Source organism: Aythya ferina (genome assembly GCF_964211825.1).
Source record: "Aythya ferina genome assembly, chromosome: 16".
In the NCBI taxonomy this organism is placed as follows: domain Eukaryota; kingdom Metazoa; phylum Chordata; class Aves; order Anseriformes; family Anatidae; genus Aythya; species Aythya ferina.
The window spans coordinates 7706857-7728889 of NC_140315.1; the positions used below are offsets into that span (position 1 = coordinate 7706857).

Consider the following 22033-nt stretch of genomic DNA (forward strand, 5'->3'; position numbering starts at 1 on the left):
TCAGCTGTCACCTCTCTAGGATGATCAACTTTGTATTTTGAAGTGGTCAATATATAGTTCTTCAATTCCCATAGCCATGGAGTCAGAAGAATGACTTGGGAGTTCTGGGTTAGAAGGCCAACATTAGAATATGTTTTATGCTTCCCCCATCAAACTTTTTAATTGATTGCCTTGAATTGATTGCCAATTTGAGTATGTGGAGAAGAAGACAGATGAACAGGTATGAGCAGTGGAGAAGATGTTACCTCCTTCCCTCCCTAGTCACTGCAATGGGGCTAGAAGCCAGGGGTAGGCCCTAATCTCTCCAAGGACCCATTATTAAGTAATTGCTATAGGATATCATAAGCTGGTGTGCCTGATAGTCCTCATCTTCTTATCTGAGCTGTGGCTGTGTGGGCAGAAGCAAAAATCGTGCTTCGAAGCAGCCATTTGAGTGGAAAGGCCTACACGGGCCTGGCAGACAGGTGTCACTGCGGCCATCATGTTTCCTAACCCCTTCCCCCAGAACTGAACCAAGTGAGCAAAGGCTAGCCACACAAACATGCAAGCTGAAACACAGCAGGGAGTGTTTATGATTTCTGCTCTGTTATAAGCTGGTGGAGGTAGAAATACCCTCTGTGGGGAGCAGTGACAAAGACCTGAAAATGGCAACATCTTTGACAGCTGGATCTAAAGCAGGAGGCCATTCGCCTACAGCCTCGGCCCCGCTGCTAAGTCCCTTTTGCCTTGGTTTCCCATTATATGCAAAATGCAGCTAAGCATATTCATCTCCAAGGAGGAGGAGATCATTAATTCAATAATGATAATCAAGCTGTTATAAATTGAAAAATTGCTAAGTCCAGTGTGCAGCATATTTGTATTTTTTTGCTTGTTTTTCAGAGATTTTTTTTCTTTGTGAGCATTCACAGTTTTGCTAGACGTTCATCTCATTTTCATGAGAATTTTATTAAAACCCCAGGGAAGAGCAACTATATTACCTGATGTTACCTTTATATCATAAGATATAGGTAGCAACTAGTTAAGAGACACAAAGGACCCTTGGAATTTAAACTTGTTAGGTGTTCTGCCTAATATAGATGAGCAAGAATTTATGCTGGCATTGAAGTTTTCAGGGCTAGACTATGCTATTTAAAATGGAATTTCACACTAATGAGCCTAAAATAAAATAATGTGTGGAAGGAGATTTCAAAGTATACTCAATAGTATCACTCATTCCATATAAACAGAGAAAAAAAATACAAATACAACCAAATAGCACCCTCTTGCGGACAATACCATCCTTACAAAATGTTTTCTCACATACACAGATTTCGCAGTTTTAAGAGCTATGCTGGTCCTAAAGGAGAAAGGGAGAGAAGGTAAGAAGCTGTACCTCTCCTTTTATATTCGACTTTCCAAGGAAAACACAAGAAAAATATTACTATACTTTTATTTTTCCGTATGTTTTCTATTAAAACATGAAAACTGGATGGAAACAGACTCAAATTTGATTCAAAAGTTGATTACAGTTATGAAAGGTTCATTTTCATTAGTTTTATCTTTACTGTAAGACCTTTCAGACAGGTCACACAACAGATCTGGGCTAATAAGTTTATGTATCCAACAGAATGTTCATTTTTCTCTATTTCTGAACTTATCATAAAACACTTTTTTTTTATTTTCAGAATATATGTTTTGAAAATAGTTTGTGGAGCTGCATTTTAGTCTGTAATTCTTTATGAGCAACTTGCTTTATGTATCTGATATTCTTCCTTCTTCAGGAAGATGCTCTTATCTTTCTGGTATCTTACTGAATAAATTTAATTATTAAGTTCAGGTTTCCAATGCAAATTTAAATGTTGCCATCAATGAATATGTTGTCACACTCTCTGAAATTCATGAAGCCTGATAATAGATGAATGAATTTGTTACAGGATTCCTAGAAAGAAAACACATATGACCATGGGGAATATTACCACGATAGAGGGAGATATAATTGTGAACTGAAAACAAGTAATAGTTGAAGTCAGAAAATATTTCCCTAGCTGTGATTTTTGCATGCAGATGTTATTCTAAAATAACCTAAAATGTTACTCCTCACATTTGTTACCCTCTTCATGGTATTTTCAGTGTCTGAAAGAGAAAAAAAAAAAAAAAAAAAAAAAAAAAAAGTACATCTTGTGACATGATAAACACCAGGCTAAAGGCTTCTTTCAGAAGAATTTTTTATTTTGTTTTGTTCTTGCATCAGGACTGAACAAGCTAAATACCTTGATATCTACAGATTTGTAGATAAAATTTCCTAGCTTCATTGTCCTCCAAGGCATTGTAAAATAACAAGGAGTATTTGGGGGTCACAGTGTCTTTCAGTGTGATGGCCAAGTTAATTAAAATTTGCATGCAAAGAGTATTATATATTTTGTTTATTGTTCTAACAAAATCAAAAACTAATCTACAATAAAGTAGAAAGAAACTTAGCTCTTGCTCATTTGGACAATCCTGTTAAACTCTGAAAAGACTTCTCCTGTAAGAAAAACTTGCAGTTGTCAGGAGCTGTAGTTCCAATGCCCAAGTCACATGATTTTAATCAATGATGTATAATTATGCAATACAAAAGGAATTTTATTTTGTTTTATCTGTAATCAGCTAATCTAGCTGAATAAATTTTTAATTTAGAAGTTGGAAAGGTTTATCTTTACTAGCTACGATTTAAGCAGAAGTTCTTCCTCCTGTCATCTGACAGTAAAACATTCCTCTTTCCCTTTGCGCGAAGTGTGGTTGTGAGAAGAGGAAACACAGTAAAGGTGGTTTTTGTGCAAATTGATAGGCATTGCCTGTACTGAAATTCTGCGGTCTTTTCTATATGCACAGACTTTGTGAAAGATGGCAAGATTTATAGACAAAAACTGAAAGAAGATTATTATTTTTGGTAAGCTTTGGAGTCTATGAATTAATAAATTCTAGTTGTCCTGGCTCTTAGGAATTCCATCCTGTCTAAATTTCAGTTTTGTTTTCTACTTTCCCTCCCCAGTAGAGTTGAACCTGGGAATAGCATCACTCAATGGCTCGTTAGTTTGATAAAGTGGCATAAGTGACTATAGCTACAATGGGTACTTCTAGCTCAGAAGCATTTATAGGTCTCAAGGGAATTCTGAAAAACACCAGAAAGTCTTTAGGTACTGAATCACAGGCAAGTATTTTGAATCTTTAATTTTTTTTATATATTCTTTTCTATGAGAATGTCAGAAGTAAAATATGGAATATGCTTTTCCCACTTGGTTTCTATTACTTGTAAAGCATTCAAAAGCTTCTAGAATAAAATTACCTCTATGCCCTGTTAGGGAGCAGGCAAAACTCCACTGAGTATCAAGGGAGTCCCTCTGCTGGTGTTGCTTTCCATTTTTAACCCAAATATAATAATAAAAATGACTAAATATTAGACTGGAGCTGTACAATCTTAGATTCTGCATTTATTTGTTATCATGTTTATCCCAGTGGAGTTTTACTATACTTTTATATTTGTACAGAATATGCTGAAATAAATTCCACAAATTAACTAGTTTATTTTCAGATGTGACATATGCATCACCATAATAACTTAAGTTTGCTTTAAAAGTTTGTTCAGAGGATGATAAAAAACAATTTGTATTAAGAAAAAAAAAAAAAAAAAAAAAAAAAAAAAAAAAGAGAAATGTAAAGAGATGAGAGGTACAGGAAGGAAAGGCAAGTACTGCCAGAAATGTCTTGCAAAGAAAAAATTGAATTACATATAATAGATTTTGAAAATAAATAAATAGTTTCAGTTGTAGAATAGTTTAGGGATACTCCAAATCAGCAAAAACCTCATGTCTATGCAACTCTCAGGGGAAAAAAAAAAAAAAAAAAAAAAAAAAAAAAGGTGGCACAAAACATTTCCTTAAGGATAATCAGAGCCGGATATCAGAACAGTGTTTTCACACACTAAAACCCGGAAAACCCAGGCCACCAAAGGCTGTCCATGCACCCAGCTTAAGTATACATCCACTGATGCAACTGGTCATTTGTTCTTGCACCCTGCTACACATCCATTGTGCACACGGCATCTGAACAAGGAGCTTGTGCAAACCAAGGCTGCCAGGCATAGGAAACAGACAAGTTATGCTGAGAAGCAACTGCAGATAATCATAAGTTCCCTGAGAAACTGAATTCAATACTGAAACAATACAGCTAACTTTTTCTGATCAGAGCTGTGTATCTTCCACTGTGGGACAGATGTTGAAATGCAGTTGTATGGTTAACCCCATAAAACCCTTAAAATTTTCCCTGTGTGAATTTAGGTCTGGTTTCTGACAAAGACTAATTAGACATCTCAACATAAAAATGTATTTCTGTTTTGCTACAGGATTCAATTGAGGCTTAATCACAGTTGTCAATGTGCTATTTCGGTGAATAATATTTTCATTTTGACTTATTTTACAGCTCCTACAGCAGTAAGAAATATCTTAAGGTACGAGCTGATTATTTAGACTTTATTTATTGTAGAGGCAAGCAATGACATTGAAAATATTGTATAAATAGCTAATACGTTAAACAGCAAAATACCTACTATGCATTATGAGTTGAAATGACATTATTTTAAAACATTTGAAAAACATCATCATAATTATGTTATCAACACAGAGACAGATTACCTATTATTTTAACATAATTAATTTGAGCTCAGTGGATTTATGTTGCTGTGTATGTCATTATCCATCAATATAATTATGAAATGCTAAAAATTGGTTTTTGAATCTTTAAGTTATTTTAATTGGCTGGGGGTTTTTTTGCTTGTTTTTAGTTTTGTTTTGTTTTCTCTAAATCCACCCTTCATTTGTCTCCATCTTCCATGTCCAAAATTTTTAATTACAATTTACATTTATTTTTTCATCTGTCCCCTAGGCCACATTCCAATCTCACTTGCGATGTTTTTGCACCATGGCCTTCAAGAGAGATAAGCTTTCCCTCTTCAGTGACCGCAAGCTTAGAACCAAGTTTATATTCTTTTCTTGCAATACTGTTGGGGTTTTTTCACATCTTATTGGTATGTTGTCCGTTGTTTATACTTTTTATACCTCTGCTTTCTATTGTGTCTTGTTTTTTGTTGTTGGGTTTTTTTTCTTTTAAAACTATTCTCCGGCAGCCTGTGTGAAAGGCAAATGAAACAATAAATGGTGTAGTATTTTAAAGGGCTTTCTCTATTTCTCTCCTGTCTAGCTCAACTGATAGCTGTCTTCCCATTACTTCAGTAAGTTAGGGTTTTTCTTTTTCTCTGAGCTTGGAAGGTAGGATACGTTGCCCCTGTGTGATCTCAGACGACAGGGGGCTGGATGGAAACACTGTGTGAAGGTAGAAGTCTACACATTTCTTGTCGTACATAAATGTCTGTCTCCAGGAGAGTGTTCAGGCCATATCTGTCCAACGCAGTGCCCAGAAATGCCTGTCTCAGAGTCTCTGATGAGGCCTGACTTTTTTGCGCCTCTGTCTGATTTTTTCTTTTTCTCTCATGATTGACATTTGTCTTTTCCGGGCCTTGTTTGCTTGCACTGCACTTGTAGGCAGCCTCAAGCAGTGCAGTATTTTCATTTCAGTCAGGTTAAGGGTGACGAAGATTACACATGCATACTGATTTATGCCTTAAAGGCTGGAAATAGTGTCAAGTGTGATCTCAGCTGAGCTCTGCTCGATGACTCAAGTGCTCAGCACAATGTTATACTCCCAGACATCAATCCTCATCCAGTGAAAGGAAAACTCTGTCCAGAACATCGTTCAATAAAGTCCTGATCTGTAAGTGTTATTAGTTATTAATAAGATAATAATGATGCTTTCCATGTTCATGCCAAAGCCTGAATCGAGCCTTTATTGGGCTAAGTACTGCTGAAACACAAGGCAGTGAGCAGTGCCAGCCTCAAAAAGCTCTCAGTGTAAATGTGCAGTAGATAACTGGTATCTCTGCAAGTCACGGTATGCACAACCACATGGGCTTCTGAGAACATTTCACTGTGAAGGCATTATGAGATGAGGTGTCAGTCCAGTATCTTTAGAGGTGGGTCCTTACAGAATTATATTTGCAGGTGCCACATGTCAGGAGTTCTTTGTAAATAGCAGTGGATCAGATGGTAGATGTTATTTGGAAAAATCAGTTGTTTTTTTTTTTTTAATATTTCACAGTCTGTATTATGTTCATCAATGCCTATTGACTGTTGTTTGTTTGTTGTTTTCTCCTCCTTCTTCTACCTGTACAGGTAAAACAATAGCAAAACAAAGGCCAAAGAGAAGTGACTTGACAGTTAGTATTACCCTAAGGGAAAAAAAGGTGAAGGACTTGAACCACATGCACCAGCATGGCAAGCTACTGGTTATTCTTGTGCGTGTGACTGTCCCCCTCTACTTTTAACCTCACATAACTGTATGGACCTGAAAAACTCTTCCCAACTCTTCCCAGATATCACCAGAATTCTAATGGCTGTATGGAAAGTGTTCATTTGGCCACATCTCCTCTTCCCCTGCTGAAAAAAAATGTCAGAAAATTCCCAGCCAAGCTGTATTTGCAGCATTCTGGGAAATACCAGAGATGGGAAGAACAATGCACAAGCAGTCCAAGACTGAACGCTTCCAATTGCCTTCAGCCCTTGCCAACACGGGGAACTAAGCAGTTTGCTTTGCTACTGACCAAGCACTTTCTACAAAATAGCTGGAAAGAATGGTGGAAGGGGGTGGAGGGAATTCCTCTTCCAGATGCCAGTTAGCAGTATATTTAGCTCTGAATCCTTTCCTTTAAGTTAACACATTTCTTCAAGTGTCCGATGGAATAACGAAGCAAATGCTTCTAAAAGAGGTGGTAACACACCAGACATGCAGTCATTCGTATCTGAATGTAGTGTAACCTCAGATCATTCACGTATCAATTAAATATTGTTACCCTGACACCCAGTCTGAAACAGCAAGTACATCAGTGAGTAGAGCTGTAATGCTCTTACCCTGCTGTATTTGTTCTGGCAATCAAAAGGGGGCACATAGACTGCCTAACTGTCATTACAGGTCCTTCGATAAGTGAAAATTCACTTTTAACAAAACACAATGACTATTCTTTTCTAATCAAGTCAAGCAGGCTTGTATTCTAATGAAAAGGCATTAAACCAAGGGAGAAACAGATTAAAATAAGTTATGCTATACTCTGAAATACACCTGTGACTGCAACTATAATTGGTGGATAGACAGACAGGCAGTTGCTCTGTCAGCTTTGGAAATGGGTTATGGTGTTCTGGAAAAAAACAGCAAAATGAGTTAAAATTCAGCTTTCAGTTCTACGGCTCTATATATACTGTGGAAAAATAGATTCAGGTTGATTGATCTTACTCAAAGCTGTGATTTCTTTTGGATATACTCCCAAAACAGACTCATCAGCACTGACCAGATTCCTATTTCTGTGGTATACTTTGCAGGTACTGGCTGTGTAGCCATGCTATCATAAAACCATCTGTATTTCCTGAACCAATGTAAACTCCTTAATTTTTATTATTTCAGGGAGAAGGTGATTCTGAATAAATTTTGAAGCTGCATGTTCCATGTTCAATACGCATTGTGTGGTATTCATTTGTCTTCCTTTTTCTTTAGTATTTTAATGTATTTATCAAAATTTAAATCTGAATTTTGATTAAAATATACGCAAGGTCTTGAACTGAGATAAATTTGATCTTTGCATCCAGCGCTATAATGTGCTATTAAACACAGTTAGCAGGTTTCAAAGGCCGGAACTAGGATTATCACCTTTTGTGTCTTATCTTGGCCCCTAACAATCCCATGTCTGTGCTATATTGTTTTGGCAAAATGGGTCAACGGAAATGTCAAGCAGACGCCGCTTTCCCAGGAAAATAAAACTTCAACTGTAATATGAACTGGCATCTGAAATTCTGGGTATGTTCAGTGCCTGTGCAAACTATTTTGAGTTTATTAATGAATGTGTATTCATTACATGTTTACGTCTACACAGTTACATCCACACGGCTATAAAATTGTTCAGTAGTAAAATCAAACTCGCAAGGAAATACCAGAATTAATACTTTTTTTTTTTCCCCCACATCTTCATTTGTATTACGTGATCTTCGGTTACACCTGTTAGTCCATCCTGCTCCTGCAGCAGCTTTATGCCCTTATCACCAGGTGTTTTCCTCCCTGCTGCTAGATGGAGCACACAAAGCACAGAAGAAACATTCGTGTCTAACCCAAGTTTGAAGGTATGAGAAGCCTGAACTGGATGTAAAGCATGCCTGGATGGATTGTGTCCATCAGAGACTACAGCTGCCAAGCACTGAGCCTTTACTGACCACAAGCAAATGTTGTTTTTTTTTTTTGTTTCATTCAGCTTGGTGAAATTTAAATAGCAAAAGACATCTACCTGAACTAAAAGCTACCTGCCTTCCAAATTTCCATTTTCTACTTAGTGTACATATAGTGAAGTGAGTCTTCCTTGAATAACTGCATTTTTAATACAGGACAAAGCAACATCTCAATAATGTGGCACTCCAAAACAGCTGAGCCAGTTTGTTGCAGTGAACCACTAAAGACCACGCTTCAAATAAAAATACAATAAATAGAATAAATAAATAAAATAATAATTATTAAAAAAAAAAAAGTTAACACCCCCCTTCACCACCCCCACCCCTATCCCCACCCCACCCCCCTAAAAATTTCCTCTCATTTTAGAGGAAAGTTTTCTACAGCCCTAAGTACAAAGAACACTGGCTGCCTGTAATGGACATTAAGGCCTACATCCAGAAATCCATGCAAATGAAGAGGTTTTCCAGTAAATTCAGTGGGCATCAGATTTTTATTGAGCTGTATAAATGATATTAAGTTAGGTTTGTCTTTGAGATTTGTGGTGAACATGACTGAAGGGCAGGTGAGGGCCTGGGGAGGACAAACGGCCTGTAAAACAGGACATGTGGAAGTGGAGGATAGCTTTTTTGCGATGGTAACCATCCAACCATTCTCAGAAGTTACTGCAGTGTTGTTCTAACTATCAACAATCTCGCAGTACATGGTTTTGCATGATGACTAACACTATGCACAAAGCAGGACACTTCTACCCAGTCGAGGAAAGTGACTGCCTCACTCTACTCTGCGTTGGTGAGGCCTCACTTTGAGTATTGTGTGCAGTTTGAGGCAACACAGTTTAAGAAGGACACGAAACTATTGGAGAGTGCCCAAAGGAGGGCTATACAGATGGGAAAGGTCTAGAGGAGAGGATGTATGAGGAGCAGCTGAGGTCCCTTGGTTTGTTCAGCCCAGAGCAGAGCAGGCTGAACAGAGGCCTCATGGCGGCCTACTGCTCCCTCAGACAAAAATCATAGAGTTGGAAAGGGCCTACCAGACCACCTATTCCAACCATCCTATCACCAATACTACCCACTAGGCTACTAAATCATATCTCACAGCACCTCATCTAGGCACTTCTCGAGCACCACGAGGGATGGTGACACCACCACTTCCCTGGGCAGGCCGTTCCAGTGCCTGACCACTCTTTGAGAGAAAAAGTTTTTCCTGCTATCTAATCTAAATCTCCCCAGGCACAACTTGTGGTCATTTCCTCAAGTCCTGTCATTAGTTATCTGAGAGAAGAGGCTGACCCCCCTCCTCATCAAAACCTCCCTTCAGGACGTTGTAGAGTGCAATGAGGCTACCCTACTGTCAGGCAGATCAACACTACCTCCCAACTCAGTGTTGTCTGCAAGCTTACTGAGGGTACACTCAATCCCCTCATTTAGGTCACCAATAAAGATATTAAACAAGATAGCCCAAATAGCGACCCCTGGGGGTCCCCACTTTCCTCCTGATGGAATGGCACGGAGCTGTGGTGGGAGGGCCAGGCCTAGAGTTAGGAAAACGTTTTTTACTTGGGGGTGGCATTGTCACAGGCCCCCCAGGTATGTAGTCATGCCACCAAGCCTGTTGGAGTTCAAGAAGCATTTGGACTATGCTCTGCCATGTGCTCTGAATTGTTGGGTAGACCCTTTATAGAGCCAAGAGTTGGACACGATGATCCTTGTGGGTCCCTTCCAACTCAGGATATGATTCTATGATTTTGACAACACTATCAGACATAGGGCCTGATTTTTGTGTGGTCCTGTGTGGATCCAGGACTTGGGCTCGTGATCCTTGTAGGTCCCTTCCAACTCGGGATATTCAGTTTCTGTGACTAGGCGCATGACTGAAGTGAGATAGCCAAAACTTAAAGACTACCTCAAGCTGTAATTCTAGCACCTGTCCTGGCTCATTTCAAAATTCAAGTTTCCAAATTCACACACGCCCTGACAGACACAGAAAAGCCTGGCTCAGGACAACGGCCTCGTCAGGAGGTAGGGCTGGCTCACACGAGCTACCTCTGCCTCACAGTCACAGCTGTGCAGCGCAGCCACCTCAGCACCACGGCTTCACTGGCGGCTTCATCAGGGCACGGAGCCAGGGCTCATGAGGCCAATGCGGGCCGTTACGGGGAGCAGGAACGGTCGGGCTGAAGAAAAGCCCGAGGAGCCGAGCATGGCGGTATTATGAGGGGGTGACATGGTGGAGCCCTGAGCGCGGCGGCAGGTGAGGGCAGCCGCAGCCTCGCCGCCTCCACTGAGCATGCTCGGCCCCTCCACATCCGCCGCCGCTCGGCCGCCGAGAAGCGCGGGGGGAAGGTTCCCCGCCGGTAATAAGGCCCTTGGCAGGTGGCGGAGGCGGCGTGCGGGGCTCGCTGCCGCCATGAACCCCGGCGGCGGGGCGGGGGCGGCGCCGGCTTTCCCCGGCCCCGTGCAGTGTAAGTGGCGCAGCGCGCCGGGCGGGTTATGCGCGCTCCGGGGCCCGCGAGGCGGAAGCCGGCTCGAACCGGGGCCCGGCTACGCCCCGAAACCTGAGTAGCGCAAGAAGCGAGGCGGGAGCGGAGGAGCCCGGGAACATGGCTGGGGGGGAACCCGGGAATCTGGGTGAGCGCCCGGGGGCTGCGGGGCCCGGGCTGGGCCTGGGCGGGACCCCCCAGGGGGCCCGGGGCCTGCGGGGAACGTGGCCGCGGGCATGGGCATGGGCCGCAGCGGGCAGCTCCGCCCCTGGGGGCCACGGGCGCTCGGTGTCGGTCTCCTTAGAATCATAGAATCACAGAATCACTGCCCCTTCTGCTGCCGTTCCAGTTCCAGGAGGCACCACGGTGCTGGTGGAGCTCACCCCGGACATCCACATCTGTGGCATCTGCAAGCAGCAGTTCAACAACCTCGATGCCTTCGTTGCGCACAAGCAGAGCGGTTGCCAGCTCACAAGCGCGGCGGCTGGGGCCACCAGCACGGTCCAGTTTGTGTCAGAGGAAACAGTGCCCTCGACACAGGCACAAACCACGGCCAGGACCATCACCTCGGAGACCCAAACCATCACAGGTATCACAGTGCTTCAAAGCACTTGCTTGTGCAAAGCAACGTTACATTGCTCCCTGCACATGTGCCCCCATCACACTAAGGTGAACAAACTGGTCACACATTAGTTGTCACATCTATGCAAAGGAAGGAAGAAAACGAGCGGTGTGCAGCCTCGGTGTGGCAACAGATACAAGTTCACTTACAACAACTCTAACGTTGTATAACCAAGTTGTGCAAACTAATTAAAATTGTCAATACTTAGGAAAAGTAATCAAATTGCTATGCATTTTATTTTTTAAGAGTGCTTTTGATGAGAAACAGACTCAGAATTGCTGTCGGGCTCTAATCCAGGCCCTTCTATGTGAGAACACTGCATTCCCTAACATTGCTCCCACAAGTAATTGGCAGAAAAAATATTACTCAAAATTTCTGTGTATGTGAAGGCTGAAGTAAGGTCCTGATCTTGCAAACATGTAAATAAAACTACAGTTTTGTTTAATGTATGAAGATTTGTCCTTCTGTATATTGTTTTGTTTTACCTTGGTGTGGGATTTTACTAAAATTTGAATTACTCGATTTTTAAAGTTGTACAGATAGATTAGGACAGCAAGTCTGAAAGAGTAGTGAAGCAAAATGAATTCAGGGCTTGCTTCCAGGAATTTTTGTATTATAATCCCTCAACTCAGTGTGGGTTTTGGATGAGTCACTCTTGTGCTTCATATTTGCTCGTCTTTAAAATGAGGGCAATTACATCCTTCTGCCCTTTTGGGGTGTAACATTTAATTGATTTAAAAGCTGCGACTTTGCCTGACAAAGTTTTACCCGTTATGAGTAATAGTTAAAAACAGTATTGTTGAAAGAGGCTGAACTCTTTAATTCTTTTTTAATTTATTTACATGATGCCTTTTTGACAATATTAGCCATATTTTTTTTTCCTTTCCTTTGAGCTGTAGCACAGCCAGTGTTGAAAACCAAAGAGAACTTTATTAATGGAAGACCTGGACAGGCTTCAGAAGCAGAATGTTTTAACAGTGCAGTCAGATAGTATTCAAACAGGGAGACAAGTGGGCCTGTGTAGGGTCATATGAAGCTCAGCATGGCTCATGTGGTCTTTACAGAGTTTTCATCTGATAGCAGGATAGCAAGGGAGAGAAATGCCTTTCTTTTTCCAACTCCCCCATATTAATAAGAAGCCAGGAAGAAAAATCTTGCTGGAAAAGAAAACAGAGTAAAGGAGTAGTTAATGAGATGGAAAGTAATTAGAAAGGTTTTACTGACTGGACAAGCTAATGTTATCAAACTGAACTATTTTATGTGTTTAGTTTCTGCACCAGAGTTTGTTTTTGAACATGGCTATCAAACGTACCTGCCTAGCGAGAGCAGTGAGCCTCCAACTGCTGCTATTGTCTCTACACCACCAAAAGCACGTTCAAGAAAATCGACTTCCTCACTTACACAGAAGAAACTAAACTGTTGCTATCCAGGTAAGATGTGGGTTATGTTGTCTTCGTTATAACATTGATAGGATTGGTATAGTTACATACAAAGTAGGTGTGTCTGTCTTAAGCACTTAAGATGCATGTAACTTGGAGGGCAGCCAACAAAGGGTGTAATATACTACCACTGACATCAGTAGTAGTTTTGCTATTGATTTTGCACGTCCTTAGACTTTGGTCCTATACAGTGACATACCCTAGTGATGCTCCAGTGGGTTTGCATATTGACATTGGCCTGTGCATACAGCCATTGCTGTTGAAGGGCAGAGTCTGGTTTCCTTTTTGCCAGCAGCTATTATTGCATGCAAAAAATATTATATGTGCATTTTGCATTGTATGCTTTGTCTCTAATCAGTTAGCTTGTGTATAAAGATGTCCCTGCCCATGGCAGGGGGTTGGAACTAGATGACCTTTAAGGTCCCTTCTACCCAAACCATTCTATGATTCTATGATGATAGTTTGAACCAAAGTATGTGGAAACCTTAGTGAGTAAAAATCATTCAATATGCAGTAAATGTGTGGAGACACTCATGTAGATGAGTAGCGATCATTAATGGGGACAGAAGTTACAGGCTCTTTTTTGCTAGCCTGCCTTCACTTGAAAGACACACTTAAAATGTGTGGCATTCATTTCTGCGCTTTAAACCTGTAACACTTTCTGTTTGGGCAGAATTCCTGAACGGTGGGCTGTTAACTAAGTTCCCAGTAGCACTAACTTGAAATCATACGTGGAATTAATTAGTTACCTCTGCATCCCTTGTGTATTTTAAAATGCATCTCAAATCCTAGGCAGAGAGTGCAGAGATTTTGTTTCAAAGCTGATAGAAAGACTTACAGAAAAAGGAAATGTAGAGGAGGAATTGTCTCCCTGGGGAAGCATTAGAAAACTAAAGTTCATAGGTAAGCCAGTTTTAAGCAGTTGTAAGGAAATGAGATGGGGAATTTGTTTTCTGTAAATAGTGAATTTTAAAGAAAATCTTATTGAGAAGAAACCTAATGCCCAGAATCATAGAATGGCTCGGGTTGGAAGGGACCTTAAAGATCATCTAGTTCCAACCCCCCTGCCACAGGTAGGGACGCCACCCACTATATCAGGTTGCCCAGGGCCTCATCTAGTATCATAGTATATTGTTATTGTTGTTTTGTTAGATTTTCCATTAATTTAATGGTGTTCTTTTCTTAATTTTACTACTGTCAGGTTGCCAGTTCAAGACTTCCTATGGTATGAAGGATATGGAACGTCATCTGCGAACCCACACAGGTTTACATAGTTGCTATATTTTATTTTTGGTTGGTTTCCTTTCTGGCTTCCTGTTAAAGAGTTTTCCTACAAAATAACATCTACAGATAAATCAGATAAGTTATACACGTATGTGTATATACTGGAGTTTTAGTTCTTAGTGCCTAGGGAATTGCCTTGTTTGGTAAGCTATGGCGCAACTGGGCCATACCACTCACAGCTATGAAACATGAGCACTTTACATAGGTTAAGGCACTGTCAAACTTCGTAGATGCAGACCATGTGTTTATCAGGGTGCAGTGTGGCGGTGCGCAAAGTTAAATTGCCTTTGATATCTAACAGTTATTTCAACAGTTCACGTGCTATCCCCCAAAACACTAATTCAGAGTTCTAAGGGGAGACAATTCCAAAAGTCTTCTCAACTTTCTGCACTTGCATTTGTAGCCTTCTGGAGCCTTAGCTGACTGGCTGTCAGCTGAAATCCTACATCCAGTTTCTGAAAACTAGCCACACTGGTATTTGAAAGTGTTCAGTGGTTTTTGTTTGCTTGTTTGTTATTTAGTAATATCTTTGTGATGCAAAAATTCTTCATGTATTGATGGTCTCCTGTTCGTGTTTTGTTTTGTTTTGTTTTTCAGGAGACAAGCCCCATAAATGTGATGTTTGTAACAAATGTTTTAGTCGCAAAGATAAGCTGAAGATGCACATGCGGTCCCATACTGGCGTGAAGCCTTACAAATGTAAACACTGTGACTATGCAGCTGCTGATAGCAGCAGTCTCAACAAGCACCAGCGCATTCACTCCAATGAGCGTCCTTTTAAATGCCAAATCTGTCCTTATGCAAGCCGCAACTCTAGTCAGCTAACTGTACACCTCAGATCCCACACAGGTGAGCTTATACCAAAATTCAGATCTGTAAAAGTTTGGAAGCCATTTGGAGGATTTTAAAAAGGTATACAGGGTGTTAAGATGCCAGGAAGTGCCTACTTGAATTCTCAGAAGCGTTTAGGCATCTGGCTTCTCTCAGTCTCTTGGGTATGTAATCTAGTAGGGCAAGACAGCTCTTCTGAAAACACCTAGAAGCAATTGGAAGACAGATCTGACTCTTGGTAGTTGTTCTTTTAAATTGACTTTGGAACTGCCTGTTAAGATGTTCTTAAACCAATAGAACCTAATGAATCAATAAATAGATCCTTGAGAGTGTCCAGGGTGTTATCTGTGTTTCTCAAGTCTGGTCCACTATTTAAGAAACAATGAAGTTATTCTTGAACTTTGAAATTACAGTAAACTAGTTGTGTCATCAGAAACTTAAGATGTGTAATTTAATTTAAATCTCATTAGTAAACTTGCAAGTAATTAGCAACTTAAGTTGTACCTTTTTTGACCATTCTTTGTGTTGCCTTCCACGTTCAGGCTGATGGACATTAATGGGGGAGTATGATCAGTTGGAACTATATTTTTCCCATATCATATTTGTTCTGTGGATAAAACATTTTAGCCCCCAGGCTTATAAACATTGTATTGTTTTATACTTACACTGTTTGTTTGGTTTCCTTTTAATTAGACTTCTGACTTAGAGGTTGTTCCTATAAGAGTTTTGCCGTAAAGATACTGCTCTACAGTTGTCTTTGTACAATTTTCTCTATAGGTTGCTTTTTCACCTACTCCAGGTATAGGTTTGTGTGTTGTCTTTTATATATTTGATTAGTTCTGTGAATTTTAGCTGCAAGGTGGTTATGGTTCATTGATTAATAGATTAGCTTTGAACCTAGCCTGCATCATCTGATTTGGAATTCAAGTACTAAACAACATTAGTTCAGATGTGTGCAAGATGGGATTTATTTCAAACAGATAAAAGAAATAAATCCCTTATGCATTGTGAAGGTGGGAGGGTTAAACCAATCTGTCTCTAGCAGAAGAGAATCTTTTATACTTCACAAGTCTGCTGTGATGGAACAGGCAGGATTATCAGGCAGTTGTTTTACAAGTTTCCCTCTTTCTGTTGCTATACAAGAAGATGTGGTGGTCAGTCAAAATAGTACAGGGTGTTATGAGAAGGTAGCTGTTAGTAAACACAACAGTTACAGAATATGGTGTTGAGTTTTCTACATGTAATGTAAGAGTGTGCGTATCTTTGCATTTATGAACATGGACAGGTATGCTCTGAATTTGGCTGTGGGACAACCTCTGGACGATGACACTCACGCATTCCCAGTAGAGTTAGATTTTTGTTCCATTAAATATTGCAATAGTTGGAAAGGGGTTTTAGGCTGCCTTCTTTCTTTTTAGCAAATTGTTCTGTTACATCTTAAGCAAACAAAGTTATGCTGAAATTCAAGCAAGGCTTTACTTTGCTCGTCCCTTCCATTTCTCTGAAATTAAATCCTCTTTTTGTTTTCAAAAAAAAGCTTTTTTGATTAACTGAAAGGAGGCACAAGACTCTAGACAGTAATCATTTCATCCTTTTTAGGTTAAAAAGCTGTTATGCACACAGCCAATTTTAGGAGAAAAGTAAGACTGGTTTCTAGAATACATTCCTTACTACAATAAAATTAGTCATTCTGTAGGAGGTGAATGTAATTTACATTGCTCAGAGTCGCATCATCTACATGACGTTACTTGAACTAGTCATCTGAAGAGCTGTTTCCTATTAATTTGAGTAGAAATACTATTAAAATTGTTAATTTTAATTCCAGGATCAGACACTCTTTTTTTGTTTGATTCTGTCAGCGTTAATAATAAATGAATAGAAATGTAAAGAAACAAGTAATAAACCACTCTTAAAGTAAACAGAATGTTCATTGCTCTATTCAATAAAATTACTAATTCTTTTTCTTACTGTGCTATGCAGTATGTGAAAATTAAGCCATTGAAATACATACAATGCCTTCATCAGTGAAGTAGATAAAAATTTCATGGCAGAGTATGCAGCTGCGACTGTAAAATAAACCAGATGAGCAAACAGTGCATCTTCATTAATAAAAATGTGTTTAATATAGATAATACACTATGTATCTCAATTATTAAACAGAGACATGGATTAGCACAGTAGGCCACAACTTGATATGAAAAATATGCAGCTAAACCTGTTACATATGTAGCTGGATAAGCAAATTATGCAAAACTATACAGCTATTGTCATAGCTGTAAGTATTGTATGAAATATTAACTTATAAAATAGCTATTTGTGGTTTTCTTAAAGAAGAAAAAGCTTGTTAAACAAATATACTCTTTCTCCTCCCTCCACCAAGCATGTCTTAGCACTTAGGAGCACAATTCTTCTCTTTCAAAATAAGTCTTTTAAACTTTATGCTCAAGTAGTTTAGAAAACTATGTATTTTTACCTTAAAGAAAAAGGTAAAGAATGTTTTTCAATAGGATTGGCCTGTTTGCTCTAGATCTTTTTCAATGACTTCAGAAAAGAGTCCTTTTTTTATGCTGTAATTGACTGTATGAATTGATGGATGTACAGCTTATTTTGACCATACATATGACACAAGCCCGCAAATAAAGAAAATGCAAAACAGTGGCTTAGATTCAGGCTGTTCAAATGGTTATTTGTGTAGGTGGCTTGACATAAACAGACTACTAACGATCTTACAGATGAGTACGTTAATTTTTCATGCTTTAGCAGTTAAGAATTTGACCTAACTTTCAGTTAAATAGATTTTGGGTCAGGATTGCTCTCATAAAAATTATGCATTTATGAATATTTTATGTATCTGTTTGCATGAATGTGAACTGATACTGCATGAATACAAACAGATACTAGATTTTCTTGAATCTGTAGTATATTATTAGGTATGATGCAAGTATCTCGGTTGCTGTAACGCTGGAAAAACAAAAGCTGCATGTTATTTCTCTGTATAAACACATTTCCCTGGAGTCACTGTGGTGGTTTTACTCGTGCATACTTGCATGCATGTTTCATTAGTCAGCCATTTCTATCTTGCAGTTGCATTTACATATCTCTGATTTTTCTGTTTCTATACAACTGCAGTACCGCCGTGGTTTGGCAGCCACCTGACACTCATCAAGATATGGACTTCTGTCCGTACAACTCCCCATGTTCTGGACAAAAGTTTTCACTACTCTTTCTGTGCCAGTAATAGCATTTGTGCTGCACCACATGAGCCAGGGGAAGGAATTAACCAGGCCTGAAAGTAAACCAGGCCAGCTTTTCTTGTCAGCTAATTTAACTCACCATGTGAATAAATGTCAGTACAAGAAAGGCAATAAGGACTGTATGGTTGAGCAGTGAGGTTGTTGCCCATTACTTGCCTGTTTCTGCAGTAGCCTGAAACTTACCTAGGCTTAAAGTTAACTTAGGAATCTCACTTTAAATCTTGTACTGTAGACCTGAGACGTGTATGTGTTTCTGTTGATTTCTTAGACTTTAAAAATATAGCAGCTGTTAGTGTTTATTTTAATGAATTTTAAATGCTGGTTGAGGCATACTGTTGCCAAAGGGGGACAAATGAGAAAGAAACTCCAGTTGCTTTTTGTGAGCACACTGTACAGTTTTACAAAGTGAACTAGAAATTAAGAACATCTAAATATGGAAAGAAAAAAAAAACTATAGGTGTGGGCAGGCATTCTCTTTGAAAGTCAGCACACAGATACGTTAGAACAGGTGATAAATACTGTGCCTCTGCATGTTCTAAATACCTGTAAACTCCCAACATATTTTCAACAAGTTGGCTGTGCATGTTTCACTATGGGCTTTTGTCTCCCCAGAAATAAAATGGATCTTGGTGTCTCATCTCTAATTGAAATGTGCTTTTTGTTGACAGGAGATGCTCCTTTCCAGTGTCAGATGTGTCCTGCTAAATTTAAAATCAACTCAGACTTGAAGAGGCACATGCGTGTGCATTCTGGTGAGAAACCTTACAAATGTGAGTTCTGTGAGGTCCGGTGCGCCATGAAAGGAAACTTAAAATCACACATTCGTATCAAACACAGCATGGAAAATACGCTGAAGTGTCCAGAGTGTGAGTTTCAGTGTGGAAACAAAACAAGCCTTCGACACCACATAAGAACTCATCAGCCTGAGCAGCCAGTGAAGTGCTCGGAGTGCAACTACTCTTGTTCCAACAAGGCAGCTCTGAAAGTGCATGAGCGAATTCACTGCAAAGATCGTCCTTTCAAATGTGAATTCTGCAGCTTTGATACCAAGCAGCGGAGCAACCTGACTACTCACGTGAGGAAAGCTCATGGAGACAAAGTCAAGACCAAGAAGCAAACTGTGGAGAAGAAGGAAGGAGATAGGCCAAAGCAAGGTGGCTCTAGGCAAGTTGCCAAATTAGATGCTAAGAAGGCATTTAAGTGTGATTTGTGTGATGCTTCCTTTGTCCGAGAAGACTCTCTTAGGAGTCATAAGAAGCAGCACAGTATGTACGGTGGATCTAAAAATAATGAGCTGGCTGTTCTACAGCTCCAGATGGATCCCAGTCGACAGACCAGTGCCCCGATTACTGTCAGTCACCTCCAGGTCCCAATTCAGGCTGCTCAGGTTTCTCCATACAACGAGGGAAGGGTCAAGATCATAGTGGGTCACCAGGTCCCTCAGAATAACAGCATAGTTCAGGCTGCATCGGTGAATGTTGTGCCCCCCACACTAATCAGCCAGAATCAGGAAGATCTCTCAGCCAACAGCCGCTTGCAGCTGCTGGGCCAAGTCAGTTTGCTGGCACCACCTCCACCTCCAATATCACAAAGCGAAGCAGTGCCTGTGGCACAACCAGCAGTTCTTCTGACAACCCATGACCAAACCGATGGAAGTTCTTTACATCAAACTCTGATTCCTGCTGCACCTGTCAGCAGTCATGAGGCTTCAGCAAACCAAGCTTTCATCACCAGCTCTGGAATCAGCTGCTCTGACTTAGAAGGCCTTAATGCTTTGATACAAGAAGGAGCAACAGAAGTGACTGTGGTTAGTGATGGAGGTCAGAGTATCACAGTGTCCACTTCAGCTCCCCCTCCTCCTATCTTCTCCTCATCTTCTCACACAGAAGCCCCTAAGCAGACCTACTCCATCATTCAAAGTGGAGCACACACAGCTTTGCTTTGTCCAGCAGACTCAATACCAGATTAGTCACAAAGTAACTAACAAATTTCAGCCTCGGAGGCACTGGTGATTTCAGCAGAAATGCATAGAACATAGGTGAATACAGAATTTGTCCCACAAAGCCAAATATCTTCCACATATGCATTCTGCTTGTGTCTGTACATGGAAACATACACCTTGTACGTGGCAAAGAGGTTGTGTATATTTGTGCTTCTTTTGAAATCAGAGGCTATGTTCTTCATAAAATCTGAGCATCAAAGCAACTATTGAAAGCTTTGCCAAGCAGTATGCTTCCTGGACTAGGATTCTTGCGTTGTGCTGGCAAAAATAAGAAAACCTCACCTTATGATGAACTATCTTCACCGCAGACTTTCATGTATACACAAAAGACAACAGTCCAAGCCATTCCAAGCTATATTTTTAAGTGAGGTCTGTTTTGATTACATGCTATGTATGGATTAACTGAACCTGGCTGGTTGTAGACATTTCTTATAGATCAATAATGGAGCCCTTCTGAAGGTCATGGGACCTGTTGCTTAATATTAGTAGAAGTGGGTAGCATGTGACACTTGATCTGGTAATGCTGATGCAGAAGACCAAGTGATGGTTTTTAGAAGACAAAATAATTTGTCCATCAGTAATAACAAAGTTTGTTAGCAAGAACACTATTAAAAATTATGTATATGGCACAGTGATCTGTGTCAGAGGCACCTGTGTTTTAAAAATCAAAACAACCACAAATATATTTTTTACAAACACTACTTAAATTTTGTTTTTATTTTGATGTTGCTTGGGTGGAAAAAGTCCATTCCATTTTAGTGCTTTTCTTTTCAAGTTAAAGGGGAAAAAAGAAAAGATTGAATTCATTCAATTAAAAATAATAATTAAAAAAAAGATTCTAATCTGAGGTTTGCAACACCAGCATTAACTCAGATTGGATCATGAGATAGACACACACATCATTTACTGGTAAATTAATGAATGAATGCTGGGCTGTATTTTTATACAGTATTATAGTCCTATCTGATGAGTATTCCTGTAATGGTAGCTATTAATAACATCACTACTCTACTATCTAGTTGAAAAACAGAATGTGTAGCTTGAGAAAATTGACAGCTCTATGGGTCCCTGGATCTGTAAAAATGAGTGATCATTCACAGCCAGACAGCATCCCAAGGACAGTTGTTAATACTTGTGAAGTCTGGAAAGAGACTTATCAAAACCAGCTCTGAGATTCTATCTTGGGGAATCAAAATCAAGTTAAATTTCACAGTATTTGCTAGTGGAAGACATTGAATGATAGCTTTACGTGCTTGGAAAACATACAGAGAAGATTATATAACTAGGGCCACTTTCTGAATAGACCTCGTGTTTGAATTTTATTTTTTAGCTTTTACAGACTTTATTTTGCATATCTGGTGGTGTTCCCCACCACTTCTTTATGTGTGGTATGCACTTTTATGTACAGTGTAAGGCTTTCTGCTTTACAATACGTCCAGGAAAATTCAATCATAACTTGCAAGCACAAGTTATTCTTGAAAATGTGACCTTTGTTTTTTGTTGAAAGGTTGCTTAAATCTGAGTCTTCCAGTATCACTGACTTAATTATTTATGGGAAATAATATTTTTTTGGAGATCTATTCTGCCTTTCTAATTCTTGATTCAAAATTAATGTTCTTAAAAAAAAAAAAATCCAAATAACCCGGGGTTTTAAAAAATCCGGGATTTGAACAGGCTAACAATGTGTCCTTCCACTTAGGGAGGTCAGAAAAGACTACACATCAGTTAGAAGGAGAAACGTGATGAATGCTTAATTAAAGAGGAAATATTAAATATTTATTTTGT

General features: G+C 39.7%; 2 protein-coding genes across 3 annotated transcripts in view; both read left to right on the top strand.

The window, feature by feature from the left end:
• LOC311445542 (uncharacterized protein) overlaps positions 1–5744 on the top strand; it is a 260556-nt gene extending 254812 nt beyond the window's left edge. The window contains exons 13-15 of the mRNA XM_084537772.1: positions 1308–1358; positions 4438–4465; positions 4900–5744. The gene's annotated coding sequence lies outside the window, so the exon portion shown is untranslated. The remainder of the gene's footprint in view (positions 1–1307; positions 1359–4437; positions 4466–4899) is intronic.
• Positions 5745–10640: 4896 nt separating this feature from the next.
• ZFP64 (ZFP64 zinc finger protein) lies at positions 10641–20949 on the top strand. 2 transcript variants are annotated; one of them, XM_084537816.1, is made up of 6 exons: positions 10641–10798; positions 11166–11405; positions 12707–12868; positions 14079–14141; positions 14759–15010; positions 18915–20949. In XM_084537816.1, exons 1-6 carry the CDS (start codon positions 10744–10746, stop codon positions 20213–20215), a joined length of 2073 nt encoding a protein of 690 aa, XP_084393942.1. In that variant the 5' UTR covers positions 10641–10743; the 3' UTR covers positions 20216–20949. The 2 variants fall into 2 exon arrangements, with proteins under 2 accessions (XP_084393942.1, XP_084393943.1); XM_084537817.1 differs by lacking the exon at positions 10641–10798 and adding an exon at positions 10833–10964.
• The last annotated feature ends 1084 nt before the right edge of the window (positions 20950–22033 follow it).

Bases quoted from the DNA above. Each gene is read 5' to 3' on its own strand.
- ZFP64 (XM_084537816.1), top strand. From the start codon at position 10,744: ATGAACCCCGGCGGCGGGGCGGGGGCGGCGCCGGCTTTCCCCGGCCCC. The intron at 10,799-11,165 runs GTAAGTGGCGCA...CTGCCGTTCCAG, and splicing joins TTTCCCCGGCCCCGTGCAGT to TTCCAGGAGGCACCACGGTG. The intron at 11,406-12,706 runs GTATCACAGTGC...TTATGTGTTTAG, and splicing joins GGAGACCCAAACCATCACAG to TTTCTGCACCAGAGTTTGTT.